The 16,688-nt window shown below is 35.9% G+C and overlaps 1 protein-coding gene across 5 annotated transcripts in view; it reads left to right on the forward strand.

Annotated features, from left to right (window-relative positions):
* Positions 1 to 7,322: 7,322 nt before the first annotated feature.
* The window catches only part of LOC105057598 (rho GTPase-activating protein 7), a 44,265-nt gene continuing 34,899 nt past the window's right edge, over positions 7,323 to 16,688 (forward strand). Inside the window, exons 1-3 of one of the 5 annotated variants that reach the window (XM_019854850.3) lie at positions 7,323 to 8,043; positions 13,871 to 14,001; positions 15,705 to 15,781. In XM_019854850.3, the coding sequence (XP_019710409.1) occupies positions 13,947 to 14,001; positions 15,705 to 15,781 (132 nt within the window). In that variant the 5' untranslated portion in view covers positions 7,323 to 8,043; positions 13,871 to 13,946. Of the gene's footprint in view, positions 8,044 to 11,194; positions 12,105 to 13,870; positions 14,002 to 15,704; positions 15,782 to 16,688 lie in introns of those variants that run through there. The other 4 variants (XM_010940245.4, XM_010940246.4, XM_073248874.1 and 1 more) reach the window with 4 other exon arrangements.

The following is a 16,688-nucleotide window of genomic DNA, read 5'->3' on the forward strand; positions in this document are numbered from 1 at the left end:
AAAGGACGAGAGCCGAGCTTATCAAACCAAGGGAGGGACACCGGATCGGATGTGGGAGACCACACAGCGTAAAATGTTATTGGAAGACGAGGAGCTGACACGTTCGATGATCGGAAGTGGGGCCCGCGGTGCGTGGTGTTCCATCTAGATTCCCGGAAGAAAATACAGCTAGGAAGAGACCAGTTGAACATGATTGCGATAGGTGCGGCACGTGACACTGGACCCATTTAATTTCAGTGGACGATTTTACCACTATATGCTTACGAAACTTACTTGACCAGAAAATTAAATTATATATAATTATATTTCAATTTATTATATTTGCTACAGCCTATGTTCTTGTATAAAATGAAAAATAAATATTATAACACGCAACATACTCTTATCATCACTGTTTTTATAAATTACAGCCTTTTTTATATATGATCATATAGACTTTTGTTAGATATATTAAATATCATAAATATTGGTTAATTTATGATGTTAATTACGAAAAAAGTCCCACAATGAAATATGCAAAAGATGATGTGAAAGGATAATAAATATTTGTTAATTTATGTTATTAATCAGGAAAAATATCTTGTCATCAAATATGTAAAAGATGAAGTGAAAGATTGTTTATAAATCAATTTGAAATAAATATTTGTCAATCGTTTGGTGAGTCGGTTGATGAGTCGATGTAGGGCAGAAAAGGAAGGTGGGTTTGGTGATGGGTATGATATTAATTTTTGTGAGAATGTTCGGGATCCGATGGGAACGCGCGCTTCGATGTAGGTTTGACTCGGTGACGGGCGTGACCAACGCCTTTTGAAAAAAAAAAAAACTGGCGTGACCAACGTCGGCACTTTTTGACAAATCAGCTCACCTGGCAACACCTGGCTACTTTGTTCTCATCTTCTTATCATACCCTCCACGATTTATAAAGTACGCGAGGGGGAAAAAAAAAAAAAACATCTTGTAACATGACTATTAATTAACGAAAGAAGCATATTTAGGATTTAAATGAATATAATTTAGCCAATAGTCAAATTTTTTTATGTCTTATGGGCCCCACTTGATTTCATTTCTACGTTTCAAAACGCGGTGATTTATTTATGAGCTCAACATGATATCATTATTATCTTTGTGATGGTCGATCTTCTTTTGGTTCGTGATATTTACTCTCAAGTTTGAGCTTGTTTTATAGTTGTCTTCGAGGAAATAATTATCTTTGGGTCTGGTCAAATTGGGAGGACGTCGCCTCAAGAGTTTGTTTATGTTTGGATTTGGTCAAATTGGACAAACATTGGCTCACGGGAGCCTTCACAGCCGAACACAAACGTACGTCTACTTTCTGACCAGTCATCGATGTAGGTTGTCTGAGAACGGACGCATGATTGCTTGCAGTGTACCCGATATATTTTTTCGGCTGGATCAATTGACCTGCTCCCCCTTCGTGAATGGATTAACCTGGCCGTGTGGCCCGCCCGCATTAAGTTCGGCTAGCAAAAAAAGTAAGCACCAACTACGGAGAAATTATTAGATGGACCGGATCCAAAGGACCAGTTCAGTAGTCACTCGCCGTATCACTGATCTTTGTATTTCAACTATTTAAGATTAAAATTGAGATGAACCGTCCGTTTTGTACCAAAAAAAAAAAAAATGAAATTTATCGTACTATACATCGTTCGTCCATCAGGCTTGATCCATTCAATAAGTTCTCCCCGAGGAAGGAAGGAGAGCGGGCTCTGGGTTGTTATTTTTTGTATGAAAGAATATTTGTTTTTTTTTTTTTTTCATGACACCGATCCTAAATTATATCTCACACAAATTTCAAAGTATACTAAACTCTTTCTTCCGTCTACTTGCATATATCTTGTAATGGCTATTGTGTGATTCAATGATATACATCGGGAGAAAAGTGAATCATTCTTTCGCACGAAAGCTACTATCCAAACTCGGTAGGTGGGCATTCCATGGTGGTTGTTAGCGTTCACTGTTATAATTATGACTAATTAAATATGTGTAATATATATTTGACAAAAATAATAATAATTATAATAATATAGTTATAATATTTTAAATATATATGAAAAGTAAATATTATAGATAATAAATATAAAAATATGATTAAACAAAATAAATTAAAAAATATGATATGCAATTAAAATGAAATAAAAAAAGAAAATCCATGGTAATTAAAAAAATTATTCATAAAATTTAATAAGTAAAATAATATATTATAATTTTTTATTAAAATATAAATAATACAAAAAAATATAAATAATTTAACAAAAATATAATATGATATATATGTCAAATAAAATAAAAATTAGTATAATATTTTAAGTATAAGTTACTAATTATTAAATAGAAAATTCTCTAGTGCGGACGTTCTTTAGTAGATTTGCGTGAATACTCAAATATACCATCAATATCGAATAAGCAAAAAGAAGATAAAGTAATGGATTAGTAGTATGGATTTTAGTGCCTAACATACGAGGACTTTCACTATAATAACACAATTTGTTTGAAAAAGGATAAGATAAGAAAGTAAGATATAGTTGGAGCTATAATTTTATGCTACGGCTATCAATAAACTAGCATGGAACTAGGTAACTAAAGCAAGAAAATTAAATATAATGCAAGCATAAATAAAGATAATGATAAAGATAATAATAAGTTGTTCAATTTGCCGCCAATTTTTTTTCTCTCAAATTAGATCCCATTATTTATACCTAACATGACAAATGATATATCTAGCCTCTAGTCATCTGAAAGTTTTCTTAAGTGGTGCTAACCATCCTCTACTATTCATATTCTAGTAATTGCTTTATTTCATACCATATGCCAAACTGATAGGTTTTTCATAAATTACCTTACTTGATCGACATCAAATTTACCATAGTTGGTCTTTCTTTAGGCCACCCCCAATATTTAGACTTTCCAATCGAGTTGCCACCATGATTCAAAGTATTTGACCCGATGCCTCTCATCGTTATCTTGCTTGTGTCCTTTGGACACCATTATTAGTTAAAATATAATATAAACACTAACCAACATATTTAGATGGTAAATGATAAACAAACAATAAAATAAAATATAAAAACATAAGTAATGAAATAAATTAAAAAGAAAATATTATTGAAAAAAATAAACAATGGTGTAGCTATCATAAGAATGAAATTTGACCAATTTAAAAATATCAAAAAGATCAAAAAATGAGTATAAAAGTAAATTCACTAAAAAATATAATAATAAAATATAAAATAAAATAAAATATGACATAAAATTAAAATATATAAATAAAAAATTAAATAAAAATATTTAGTTTATCAAATAAAATACATATAGTTTGTAGAGCACGGTTGGGCATTGGGATTTACGCGGATAAGAGGAGAGAGGGGAAGAACCAAGGCATTAGAGAATGGCGGGCGGGGTGAGGGAGATGTAACGTGCAAGAGAGTATGCGGTTTTTTGGGTAGAAATGCTAGAGAGTGTGCTTTAGGGTAGTTGAGCAGCATATCAATTTGAGAAGATCTTATTTTCTAAAAGAAAGCTTGCATGGTCAACCAATATAATATTTAAGATAGGTGAGATGGTATTAATTATTAGAATAAAAAGCGATGGATGGATCATGGGTAAAAATATAAATGAATAAAAGGAATATTTTCAAATTTCAAAACTATCATGGATAACAAACATCATCAAGTGATATAAAAGTAACAATTTTGCTACTTGCCTTTGCACGATATAATATCAAATAATAGGTTTGGGCCAATGAGTACAAAAGATTAGAAGCTAAACTTTACTTTATCGACAAATCAAAATTTCTACTTCTGATCTGTAATTTTTTATTCATGCTTGTAGAACATCAAGATGGGACTTAAATATTCAAATATATATAATTTAAAATTTGAAAAAAATATGACGGCTCGCACTGCTAGTTTTAACAAATAATAACATTAAGATTCATGTAATCTTCCCATACATTCCATTATCATAGGTAAAATCCCTCATTACTTGTTGATTAGGCTGGCCCAATAATATTTTTTTTTAATAAGATGGAATGATCATACAACTCTAGTATGCTCTACCACATAGGAGCTATCCAGTCAATAGCACTGTTGGTCTCATGGATGTAACGTATGTTAATGGATGTACAGATTTTTGTCATACATCAAATATCATGCAATAGCGAATAAGCATTAATCCTGCGTGAATATCTCCGAATTCAAGCAATTATGGTGGCTGAATCGCCCCCCACCATCGGTTGTTAGCACCAAATCTTATTCTAGCAAAAATAATACCAACCAGGTGCCTCATATTTATGCCGATGGAATCGTGCTTCTAATGAGGTGATGCCCATCCACAATCACGAACCTCGAATCGGGTCCGTAAATCATAAAGCCTACACCCATTCTACTATCTCTGACGCTGCTATTAAAATTAATCTTGAAAAATTCAGAAGGTGGAGACTCCCAAATGATAAAAGCCATCTGAGCCGTTGCTAAGTACTGAAGCATCCGGGCCTAATAGGATTTTGAATGAGCATTATAGATGCTTGCAGATGGCATTTGAAAACACTGCCACCTCAGCACAATGTTTTAGATCAGCTAATATATTGAGAATACAAGGCCGCTTGGGTACCATTTTGTTTCTAAATACTAGAGCGATTTCTATACAAACTAGGCACAATTTTCTTAGGCTTTGTGATACGAAGGCTCACCAAAGCTTAAGCCCAGATGTTTCTAATTTGGCACTTGATATCCCATGTCATTTTTCTTCTATTTAAGCCGATTATGGGTCAAGAATTTTTTTTCATGCGATCAAGCAACGAGTTTTCAAGCCGAATTTAAAATGCGCCAGATATGGGTTAGAGCTTTGACTCAACTGGAGTCATGAGGATAGAAAAAACCATGGCCTTAGGTAAGGAGTTGATGCGTAGCTGATATTTTTCTTTTATACTAATTGCTGAATTTTCTTTAAAATTGTCCAAAGAGTAAAATATTTATGAACTATTATGATATAAAAAAATATAAATATTAAAGATTTTAAGAAAAGCTTTTATCACTTGAGTTGCATGATGTGGAAAAAGAGGCAAAAGGTAAATTAAGTAGGGCTAGTTATCATCGTTGTCGTAATATTATTTTTTAGATATTGTTACAGCATAATTCATCCATTTGACTCTTGACTTATCGAAAAAGAAAAAAAAATTGATTGGCTCCTTTATTTCATCTTCTTGGAACAACATGTAACATCTTTATCATCTTTGAAAATATGGATCAACATTGAAACTTAGATAAAAATGAGGAGTCATGTATGAGAACTACTTGACTTGTTATGTTGTTGTGCGCATTAATCATATTCCTTTTCAAAATTTAAACAATAGGGAAGCTTGATGTTGGATTGGTCCAAACGTGGTTCCATTGCATGTCAAATCCTAAATGCATCAAAAGTCCACTATTCGCACATTTATTTGGACTTTTGGACATTGTGCTCTCCCCATTCTTCTTGGGCGTAATAATGACGAGCTTGGAGAAAACACACCCATCCCAGTTAAATACAGATCGGTAATGGCCCCAGTTACAAAAGAAAGGACCCGATGTTCTAGCGAGAGAAAAAAAAAAAAATGGAGCCCTATACCACATTTGTTGTATTTAATTATTGGATAATCAGGTCTGGTCTAATAATGACTCGCACATTGCCCATGTATTGAAACAATTCAAAATCAAATAAAAGGTGCTCGTTATCAACTATACATATACCTTAGCATTTAGGCTGATCCATAAATTTCATCAAATTGGGAGAGAAAGTATTGAAAAATTATTAATTGGACTTGGTTTATGGTGGGACATGGATAATTTATTTTTTATTTTATATTCGATAACAATACATATTACTATATATTTAATAATTTTTCTACTTAACAACATCCAATCATGTACTTAATGTTTTCTTTATCTAATAAATTATGTGAACGAGGCCCAACCCATTAATTTTCGTGAGCTGGCGGCCGCTTTCCGTCTATCCCGTCCCCACGACAAAGACGTGTCACATTTCCTTAAAAAAATGACAAAGACGTGTCACGTGTGCGACCAATATGGAATCCGAGAAGGAAAAATTATGGAACTCCAAATACGTACTTTCTAAAACCGAAACGCACTCTCTCTTTCCACTCCTTTGTTGACCCAAAAGCTTGTTAACGCACGGACACGGAGGCAGCTTTTGTTCGGAAATAAAGTATAAATAAAACTTGCCAAATAATTTTTACAAAAAATCAAATATAAATTTAGATTTCCTTCACTTTATGTGTAAATTGAGGAGATCTAGTTTGAAGATAACCATTATGTATTATTTTATATGTTTATATGCTATATAGAGTCTACATGATCGTAGATAATTGCGTATGACATAGGTAGTTATGATTTATAGCTTAAATTTCTACGATTCATCTATAAACTAGAGGAGATGTCAAAACATAACTATTTTAATATAAAATTATTATTTATTTATGATATAAATAATTATTTATTAAAATTTGATATTTATAATTTATATACCATGCCATTTTTCTTCTTCAGAATGAGAACATGCTTTAATTTATAGCATATTTGAAGTTTTGAGTTTTCACATCTTTAGGACAAATTACATAAAGCTAGCATCAAAACTTTCTAATTATACACCAATAGAAATAAATATCTATCATTTATTATGAATAAATTATAAAAACTCTCTTAGCATTAGAGGTAAATTATAGTTATATTCAATAATTTAAAAAACTTACACCTAGTTCTTTGAGATTTAGTTTCATCTAATATTTTTACTTATAACTTAACAGAACATTAATCCAATTGTTAATCTTAAATAGATTTCAAATATTACATAAAAAAATAAAAATAATCAAAATAATCCAACATAATATAACAACCATTCAAAATGTAAGGGAATGTATGCATCTTTCTCTTAATTAAGAAAAATATTGGCTTGAAATAAATAATATTATTAATATTATTAATTTAAGTGGATGTAAATATAAGTATAATACATATAAATCTCAAATGTTTTATTATTTATTCTTTTATTTTTTATAGAAAAAAAATTATACAGCTCCTCTTCCGGTAGAAAATATGGTCAAACAAGCGTAAGTGTTCCTACTCCCAGCATAAAATCTTATAGCTACCGTACAAGGAGATATGGGGGTCTTGCTCTGAGGTGGCACGTCAGCTTTTAAGTTTAAAAGACGAGTGCCACACTGTGTAGAAGAATATTTTAATTTTGAAAGCCATAAACAAAGAGCCAGAAAGAAATAGAGCCGTAGCCCGTAGAGGGAGTGGCGGTGTCTCCCACTCCCTTCTCCACCGCGGTCACCCGCACCCCCCCTAATCCACCTCCCAATTCAATGCCAGTCCTCTTTAATTAATCCTTTTACCATTTTCACCACCCACCCAATGTTCCCCCCTAAACTCTCCCCCCCCCTCTCTCTTTCTCTCTCTCCTAGAGAGGAAAAAAGCTCGACCATTTCAAGAGTTCGATAATAAGGCTGGAGATTCGGTAGCTCTGTGGCGTGCATTACTATTTACAGCGACGGGTAGAGAGGAAGGGAGGGAGGGAGGGAGGGAGGGAGGGAGGGGAAGGCGTTTCTATCCCTCATCGTTATCCCGTCTCGATCCGGTCCCTTGCCTTCCTTTCGCCCCAGCAGGGAGACGGAAACCCTAACGGACTTCTCTTAGGAAGCGCTGAAATCCCCAAGTCGTTGGCATTGTGTCGCGCGGGAATCGCACTTCATATACCCTTACTGTGGCCCGATCCGTCGCGGTTCCGCAGATGAGTTCTGGTGTTGGTGGCCGTGGTGGTTTTCAGATTGTCTTGTTCCCACATTTTTTTTCCTCTCTGGTTTTTAGTTTAATTTCGTGCCAGAATCTGAGGATTTGGTGGAGATCGGGGTGGTGGTGGTTCTGATCTGATGCTTCCAGTGTTGTTTGCTGGGATTGGGGCGAGATGTCGTCTTCTCCTGCCTCGGCGCCGCCGTTCGAGCGCCATCGAGCCGTAGCGTCGAACGCGGTATGGCGGTTTGCACTCCTATTTTACTTGTTTTAGTGGTGAATGATTTTAGAAATGCGATTCTATTTTGTTTCTTTTCGTGGTGAATGATTTTAAAAATGGGATCTTTGTGATGTTTGCTTAATGATTACTAGTATAGGAAGAAGATATTGCTGCTGTGCTTCATGCATTCTGCTATTCAGTTAATCATGTTTTGGCTTTGTGGGACATTAAAACTTCGGTAAAAATTTTCTTCATTTTTCAGCCAAAAAAAAAAAATGCTGAACTTCTCTTGCTTTTTTGTAATTTGGGAGAATGTGGAGTTTGGTGATGTGGTTATTAAGTTCCCTGCGTATCTATAGATTATTATTGTATAATGTGTGTTGCTTCTTGATAAGCTGGAATAAGGTGTAATTGCAAAGCTGCAGATGGACCAATGCTATGTCGTCTGTAGCTGTGCAATTGCGATGTGCTGTGAAGTAAGGACTCCAGTTAATCATCTTGCTTAGTCAAAACAATGAAACGTTGATGCATCCAAGCATAATGACTTGCCTTCTCCACTTCAGAGTCATCAGAACCAACTTAAGAAGCAAGTAGATATACACTTGATTTGAAAGAAGAAAATAGTCAGGTTGATCCACTTCCTCAGCAAAAGGGCCACGAGAAAGGGCTCTCTTTTTGAGAGTTAGGCTGGGCTTAAGTTGAGAAAGCTCAACCTATAGCCCGACTAGGCTGGGCTTGGGCCAGCTTCAAGGCTCTTGATATTGAGATTAGGCTAGGCAAAAACCTGACCCGACCCCTAAGATGCTCTAGTCTAGAAGAAAATTGAAAGGAAGATGACAAAACTAAAAGTGAAGAGCGTGCGGAGCTTTAAAGAACAGGAAAAAGAAAGAAGAGACCAACTAGAAATTGATAGATTTAAAAAAAAAAAAGGGAAGATCAGAAGAAGATTGAAAGTAAGATGACCAAATTTAAAGTGAAGAGAATGCAAAGTGAAAAAGTGCATGGAGCACAGAGAGGGATTGAAAGAGTGTGCAATGTTTACCAATAAACTTTTTTTTTTGTGAGTGCGTGTGTGTGGGGGGTTGCTTTCTTCATCAATGAGGTTGTGGAATTGGAGGCCATGGCGTTTGGTGTAAATTAAGCAAAAGGTCATTTACGACAACTTATATTTTGTTTTGTTAATATTACTGTTGCACATATTTTCGTTTATCTGATATCTCAATGTAAACAAGACTAAGTGCAGTTGAAATATAATTATGCATTGGGTAATGGATGGACAACATGTTGAACACTATGTATGACTTGCAGATTGAGATCAAAATTAAGCTGCGGACCCCAAGGATTCAATTCATGTTGCAAGATTTTTTTAAAAAGCAATCTAGAGTATCAAACAACCACAAAAATGATTAAAAAGTTTAAACAAAAGAATTCTCTTAAATAAGCACTACTCAAACAACTCCACATTGCATAGAAATTTAAGTGCCTGCCAGAGCATTTAAGTTGTTGTTTTTTCATAAACTAATAACTATTGATGTAGCCCTTTGTATTTAAACTTCATGATATAGCTCCACCATGTGTTTTGGACTATTAGCTCTACCTGAACCATATGTCTTGCATTCAGTTGATGGATAGATAAGTAACATTTAAGCATTTGATTTTAAATTTTAGGCAATATAGTGTAGTGTGCCATATGAATTGTTCAATTTGCAATCTTTGTGTCCCATATGCCTTTTCCATCAATCAACATGAACTCAAATTTAGCTCATGGTGATTTAGATCTATTCCTTTTCTATATGTGTGCACTTTGGAAATAGTTCAATTCAAGTGTTCAAGATTGTCAGTTTTGCCTTTCTTGGAAAATTTGTCAGTATGCATGTGGTATCATTATTTGTTTACATGCCTAAAACTTGTAAAGTTCACATGATCCTCCCATATACCTTTCCTATGAGGATATGCCTAGAGGTGTAAACAATATGACCTTGGGAAAACCTAGGTAAGGTCTGCCTAGTCCTGATTTGTTGTTGAAAAATCGAGGCTTGAGCTCAGGCTTGATGTGAATAGGCTCAAAAAGGCTTGGTTGGAGCACAACTAGATTTGGCTACTTGCTAGGTTGGGATGGCCTTGGGCTTTGGCTTGAAATGGGGCCAACTTAAATTTTTTTCAAAATTCTAAACCCACAACATGGCTTAAATTTTTTTGGCCGGGCTCTAATTCTTGGTCCTAGTTGGTGAACTTGATCTGGGGCTTTTCAGACCAAGTTTTTGGGCCATTTGGGCTAGATTGGCCCATTTCCACCTAAATGACAATATGGGCATGAATCTATTAATGGATTTAATTTCATCTGGCTTTAAGCATTCACTAGGGCTAGATTAGGTTCAATTTGGGCCTAAGCTTAGTTTCAAGTGCCATCAGGCTGGTTTTAGCCTCACTTGGCTTGGCCTCGAACTGTGATTCAAGTTGAGCCTAACTTAGCCACTATACCTGAGTCTTGAGACTGACTTGTCTTGAGCCAATCTTGCTCTAGGACATGGATTGAGGGAGAGTAGAGTGGGGAGTTCCTGCAAATAATTGTGGTTCGACATGAGGGCCGAGTGAGTGAGCACCAACTCTATTTAGTGGCATGCATATCATCTGTTGTAGAGGGGGAAGAGAGAGGATGAGGGGGATAGCACACCACATCAGGTGAGGGTGACTCAGCACCTTGACATTGATCTTGCTTGTCATGGGTGAGGGAGAGAGGAATGGGGGAGGATAGGATGCAGCATGCCTATGGTGGTTCTTTGTGTGTTGGATGTGGGAGGAGAGAGAGTTGGGCATGAGGGAGTTAGGTGGGTGGAGATGGACAAATTATTGAGGTTCTAATACTTTAGATAATAGATGGAATGGTTCTTGATTTTTAAACAAAACAGATATTATACATTTTATTATTAATATATTATATATGTATCATCTGGTGTAGGACTGAGTTTATCTAGGCCTAGATACTTTTTTGCCAATGTGGGCCTAGTCTAAATTTTAAAAGGGCCCTAGGTTTTAGGCTTGACTTGATGGTATAAAAGGCCTGGATAAAAAATTTATAAGCTGCCATTTATAATGCATCATATAGAGAAGTCTTAGCTACATGACACATCACTTATTTCTGGATCTCAAGGTATGTCCAATCAAAGACCTTTTCCTCTTCCATTCGGGTTGGATTCCACTCAACTTGGTACTCCATCCTATTGTCCATGGCAATGAAGAAGCCTAATTCTCCCATGGGAGTATAGAACTACATCCCCTTGACAACGAAGAAACCAGCTAGAGTCGGTGGAGGGGTGATTGAGGGTGCCGATGATCATGGCAGTGGGGAGGGGGAGGAGAAGGGAGGTGAGATGATGGAGGAGAAGAGGATGAAAGTGGTAGGATAGGTGGCAACATTGAAGCTGATGGTAACAATGATGGAAGGCTCGGTGTGGCAAAGGAGATACTCAATGGTCTTATGGTTGATATGGTGGTTGAGCTTATGGGTTAGATGAAAGATTCGGGGAGCATAGAGGGCCATCATCTGAACCTTCGCCCTGGCCATTCACCTTCATGTGGTAATTTTCGTTGCTGTTGCCGCCACCATGAACAAGGATGATGGTGAGGAGGCGGTGGGTGGGGAGCTTGTGCATCCTATAGGTGGGGTCATTGGTGCCCACCGCAGTGGGTGAGATCCAGCTTGAAGGAAAAAGGTCTGAGTATATCATGTTGGAATTCATGGCTGGCAGCTGGTGGAGGTGGGACTTGGTTGGAGCCAAACTAGACATGGGAGGGAGGGATTCGGCTTGAATGGGATAGAGGATCCCTCTAGCTGGAGGAGGCAGAGTTTTGGCTGGAGATACCTAGGGCACGGATGGGAGGGAGAGGAGGAGACACATGGGGGTGGTGTCAGGTGTGATTTTTTCCACGGATGTGATATCCTGTTCGAAATGAAGTTCTGGGTCTTTCAGTTGGAACTCACAGTGGCTTCGTTAGATCTTAATTTGTTCTGATCTCACATGCTTTGAAATCCACAAACAGGGGATTCATCATGCAACTAAGGCTTGTCTACATGATATGTGAGTAAACCACAATCTGTATATTTTTATTCTTAAAACTCTGCATAGGCCTACTCAACAGTGTTCCCTAGACACTACAAATATTGGGTTTTTTGACTCATCAAATACATTTGGGACATTTCATGACAATGACACTTCATAGCATCAGATTAAAATGACATCATTATTACTTGTCTATTTTGGCACTTCTGTATGAAAGTTATCAAGCCTAACATAACAATTAGCAACCATTTTATCCAATTTTATGAACTTAAGGAGTATGTGTCTAGCTTATTATTCATTATATGAATACATCATTACATAATTACACTTACATATATAAGAAACATGCATGTCTGGTTCATGTGTTAGACTCTTTTAGACACTTGGTGACCTGACACTCGTGCCATCTGTCCAATGAACATTGTATCCCAAGATCAGGTCAGGTGGTCTGGGCCAGTAGAGCAGGCCTAATTTGCTTGAATCTGATTCCACCCTGTACTCTGTATGTGATTACCTTGGTCCCCTCCTTAGCTCTATTCTATAGCCACTCTGTATCCCACTCCCCTGTCCCTACAGTCAGAAAATTCATTTGTCCTATTTTTGTATTTTTTGATCTTATGTCTATTCGTGCTGTATATTAAAGCTAAGGACATATAAGCCACCAGATATACATCTTGCGGCATGACTCTGTTAGCTACTCCTTGATGCCAAAGTGCATGCTGGGTTATCTAAACATATAATCAACAATGTTAGTTTGTCACACACATGTCAACATGTTTTCAATTGTGGACCAATGGTTGGTCTATGTTTGCCCATCATAAATTAATGTTAACTATACATCTCAGATATCACAAGGGAATTGCTTTCATTTTCTGACTTTAATTTATACATCTTGAGAGGAAAAATCCATATGCTTATTGAGGGAGGAACAGTCCTAATTGTCTCATACTGTTGATCGTATTTGACTTTGTTGAAAACCCTACTTGTTTGATCTGCTGCAGATTTTAAGGAGTTTATTGTATGTATGGACTTCATCTGTTTGCAAATCATCCATTCAGTTATTAATGGGTATGTACATGAGTGTCAGGTGTATCCGGAGTTGCTAATCACATAAATGGACGATAAAGGTCCTATTATGTATCAGATTACTATTTGCACCGTCCTCTTTCATGTAGGGATGACACTGTCTCCATTCTCCAATCTCCATAGTCTCAGGAGCCACTATTCAGACCAGTATAAATTGATCTTTCAACTTGCTGAAATGCTTCACTTCATCTTCTCGAATAAAAAAGGAGAAAAGATCCTGGTTTCTGTTGAACCATATGGTCCATAAAGAGATGTGCTCCATGTATTAATTGTCTCTTTCAGCTATTGCCTTGTGCACCTTCGATTTCTTGTTGCTGACTTCTTATTCTCTACTGCAACCATGTCTAACTGGCATGTGTAATGTGACTTAATTGTGTTCCATTCCGCGCCAATTGTGCAATTATTTTGTGCCCCGGCGGTTCCTTGCTGGTTATCCAAGCATACCAGGCACATATGCAGCACATAATTATGTACCTGGCAAGACACTGTTGGAACTGTTTAAAATTTGTTCAGGTTTGTTAAATTGAAACTTAAGTATAGTCCTAACAATAAGGAGGATTTTCTTGAATAAGCTAAAATATGATGTGTTTTGATGGTCCCTCCCCCGGCTTTTCCATTTTTTTTAATAAATTTCCTTTTTTAATAAATTTATTGAAATGTATATGTATTGTTTATCTGACTTCCAACTTCCTTCACAGGTGTTTAAGAGTGGACCACTCTTCATCTCATCTAAAGGTTACATTTTTTTTCCCCCTGTTTCTTCAACATTCTTATATGAGTTCCTCCCAACTGTTTGGCAGTCCTTTATATGCACGATTTAATTTTACAGGTACATGGATGCGTACATGCATATGCTTCTTTTACTTTCTGGCATATTTGTGCTGTTTTGATTTAATATGTTGCCATCAATATTAGCCACAAAATCGTCCATGTTGTTTGCCCTGAAAATAAGACATACTGTTGCAACTAAAGAATATCTAGAAAGATAGGAGTGAGTATAATCTTTTTTTCCCTTTCTTGCATGCATGAGATTCTTTGAGAGCGCTGTGCTCACAAGTTATAATGTTAAAGGTTGGCAGACACTGCAGCATCCTCACAGCTCCTCAGGGGCAATTACAATACAATTGTGGACATCCAATTCAACCGCCATTTGATGTTCTAAAAATTTGTGAGCATAAAGTATGGTTACAATCATATTGGTTTAAGTATGGCCTGTAAAGGCAAAATATACAAAAAAAAGCAAAAAAAATCTATTGAAATGCTTAGGATGTGAAATCGGAGAAAATAGTACCATACAGAACCTAAAAATGCTTATTTCAGAAATATTTGAAATAAATATCTAAATCAAGTAGAATATAGGACTCCTCTTTTTTGGATTTTTTAAAATGTATGAAATATGCCATGCTCTTTTTGATAAGATAAGGTATGGCATGTGGGCAAAAAGGACAAATAATTTTGAAAATGGCCCCTGAAGGGAGACATGATGTAGGCATCTCTACAAACTGTACATGTTCTAAATTTCTTTTCACTGGATTATTTTCTTGAGAGGACCTCACTCTTTGAAAACATTTGCAGACAAAGATCTGGTGGTCACCTACTTTGCATATCTGATCAACCAATTTTTGTTGTGTCGAAGCGCTTAAATCAGCTAATACAAGTGCATATAACCATGTCACTTTTATGTAGTTGCTTGATCAAATATCACGGAACTTACTAAGTTCAAATTTCATTAACTGAAGATTTTTGGAGTGCTAAGAATGGGAATATTCTGCAAAACCCTTTAGTGATGTTACTTGGACTTGGGTTCATGTGTCGCAATGCATGTGTGTCTAAGCATCAATCCTTTTAATATCTAAGAATTTCTCCTTAAGGAGCCATGTCTAAGTGCCGTACTAATATCCATGTTCAAATGCTGGGTGCCAGAACTTTAGGCTAAATTAGGTGGTGCAATTACACCACTACTTTGAAGAACACTTACATTATGCTTTAATCAATGTTGCTGAAATTCCTAGGTGGCAATTGAATGCTTTGCACATGAGCATTAGGATAGGTTTTGAGCGTTAAAATGGACAAACCAGCCTTGGCTGGTAAAACTATTGACATTGTCGATTTAAACTTTGATTCCTTTGATACTAAATTAAGAGTGACATTGATTTATCTTAACAATTTCTATTGTTATCTTTGGCATCCCTTATATTTTTTTAGGAAAATAACTGAAGAGTTCTCTTGAAAAGATATGCATACAAACATGACATATGGAATTTCTATTACTTTATAGAACTTAATATCGACCCATACCAACATTTTGTAGTTGTTCTCTTTTTTCTCTTAAATTTTGTCTGGATGCTTTCTCTCTTATGCACCCAAAAATGCTTCTCAACTGGCTCCCATTTAAGCTGCTTTCCTGTTGCTATCATTCAATACTTGGCATATTTTTTTATATAGTGTTGATTATTTATTCTCTGTTTTCCATCCTCCCCGCTGCTTTATTTGTATGATTGTGATGTTAATGCTTATGTCGCTGCTTTGCAGGAATTGGTTGGAAATCATGGAAGAAGCGTTGGTTCATTCTCACGCGCACGTCTTTGGTTTTCTTTAAAAATGATCCTGTCAGTATTTTATGCTAGTATTTTATGTTTATGGAACAATTTGATCGGATTACTTTAATACAAGAAACTTGATTATGGCTTGCAAAGTAATTATTGATAGTTAAATTGTGGTCCTCTCTAAAGTAATCATTCTCAATTTATCCAAACAATAATGAGTATTGCTCATGGTCTAGAAGATGTAACGTGGAAAAAAATGAAGTCACGATGTTAATATGTGATGAATATATGTTAGCATCTCGAATTGCTAATTGTCGAGGGTTGACCAATATTACCATATGCATTGCCCAGATGTCTTCTTTCACTAGTATGAAATCTTACAGGACTGAGCTTCCTAAAAATATGACGATTAACATCTCTTCAATAAAAATTGATGAAATAAAAACAGTAAAGACGTAAAGTGAATGCCTTTTTCCTTTATTGGATAGTCAAACAATTCACTGATTGCTTGAAACTTGAGTCACTGACACATGCCTAACATGTCTTTTCAAAGTTGGATGCCAAAGTTGAGGTAGCACTGGCCCTCCCTTTTTATTAATTGGATTTCTTGTCTTCTTTCTTTTATTTGGTAGATGTTGGAAGAGGCTATGAAGAAATTTGCAACATTGAGTGCGACCCTGAAACTGATATTCAGATAACTCCACATGCCTAGATTAATATAACTTAAAATGTTTCTTAACATAAATTATGTACAAACAAGAAAACCAAATTTTGGTGTAAATGTTGTTTTGTTTGCGCCATGTTACATATTTGTCTTTTATTACTATTTAATTCCTAAAACTGTGGCACTGTTCAATATTTCTGTTTGGAAGTATAACCTTCCTGTCCAAAAGTTTTTGCACCTTGTTCTTGAACTTGCTTTCGGTCTCTCTCCTCTCTCTTCTGGTTGTAGCTGTGAAACCAAATTCAG

This window comes from Elaeis guineensis, chromosome 14, assembly GCF_000442705.2.
Source record: "Elaeis guineensis isolate ETL-2024a chromosome 14, EG11, whole genome shotgun sequence".
NCBI classification, from domain to species: domain Eukaryota; kingdom Viridiplantae; phylum Streptophyta; class Magnoliopsida; order Arecales; family Arecaceae; genus Elaeis; species Elaeis guineensis.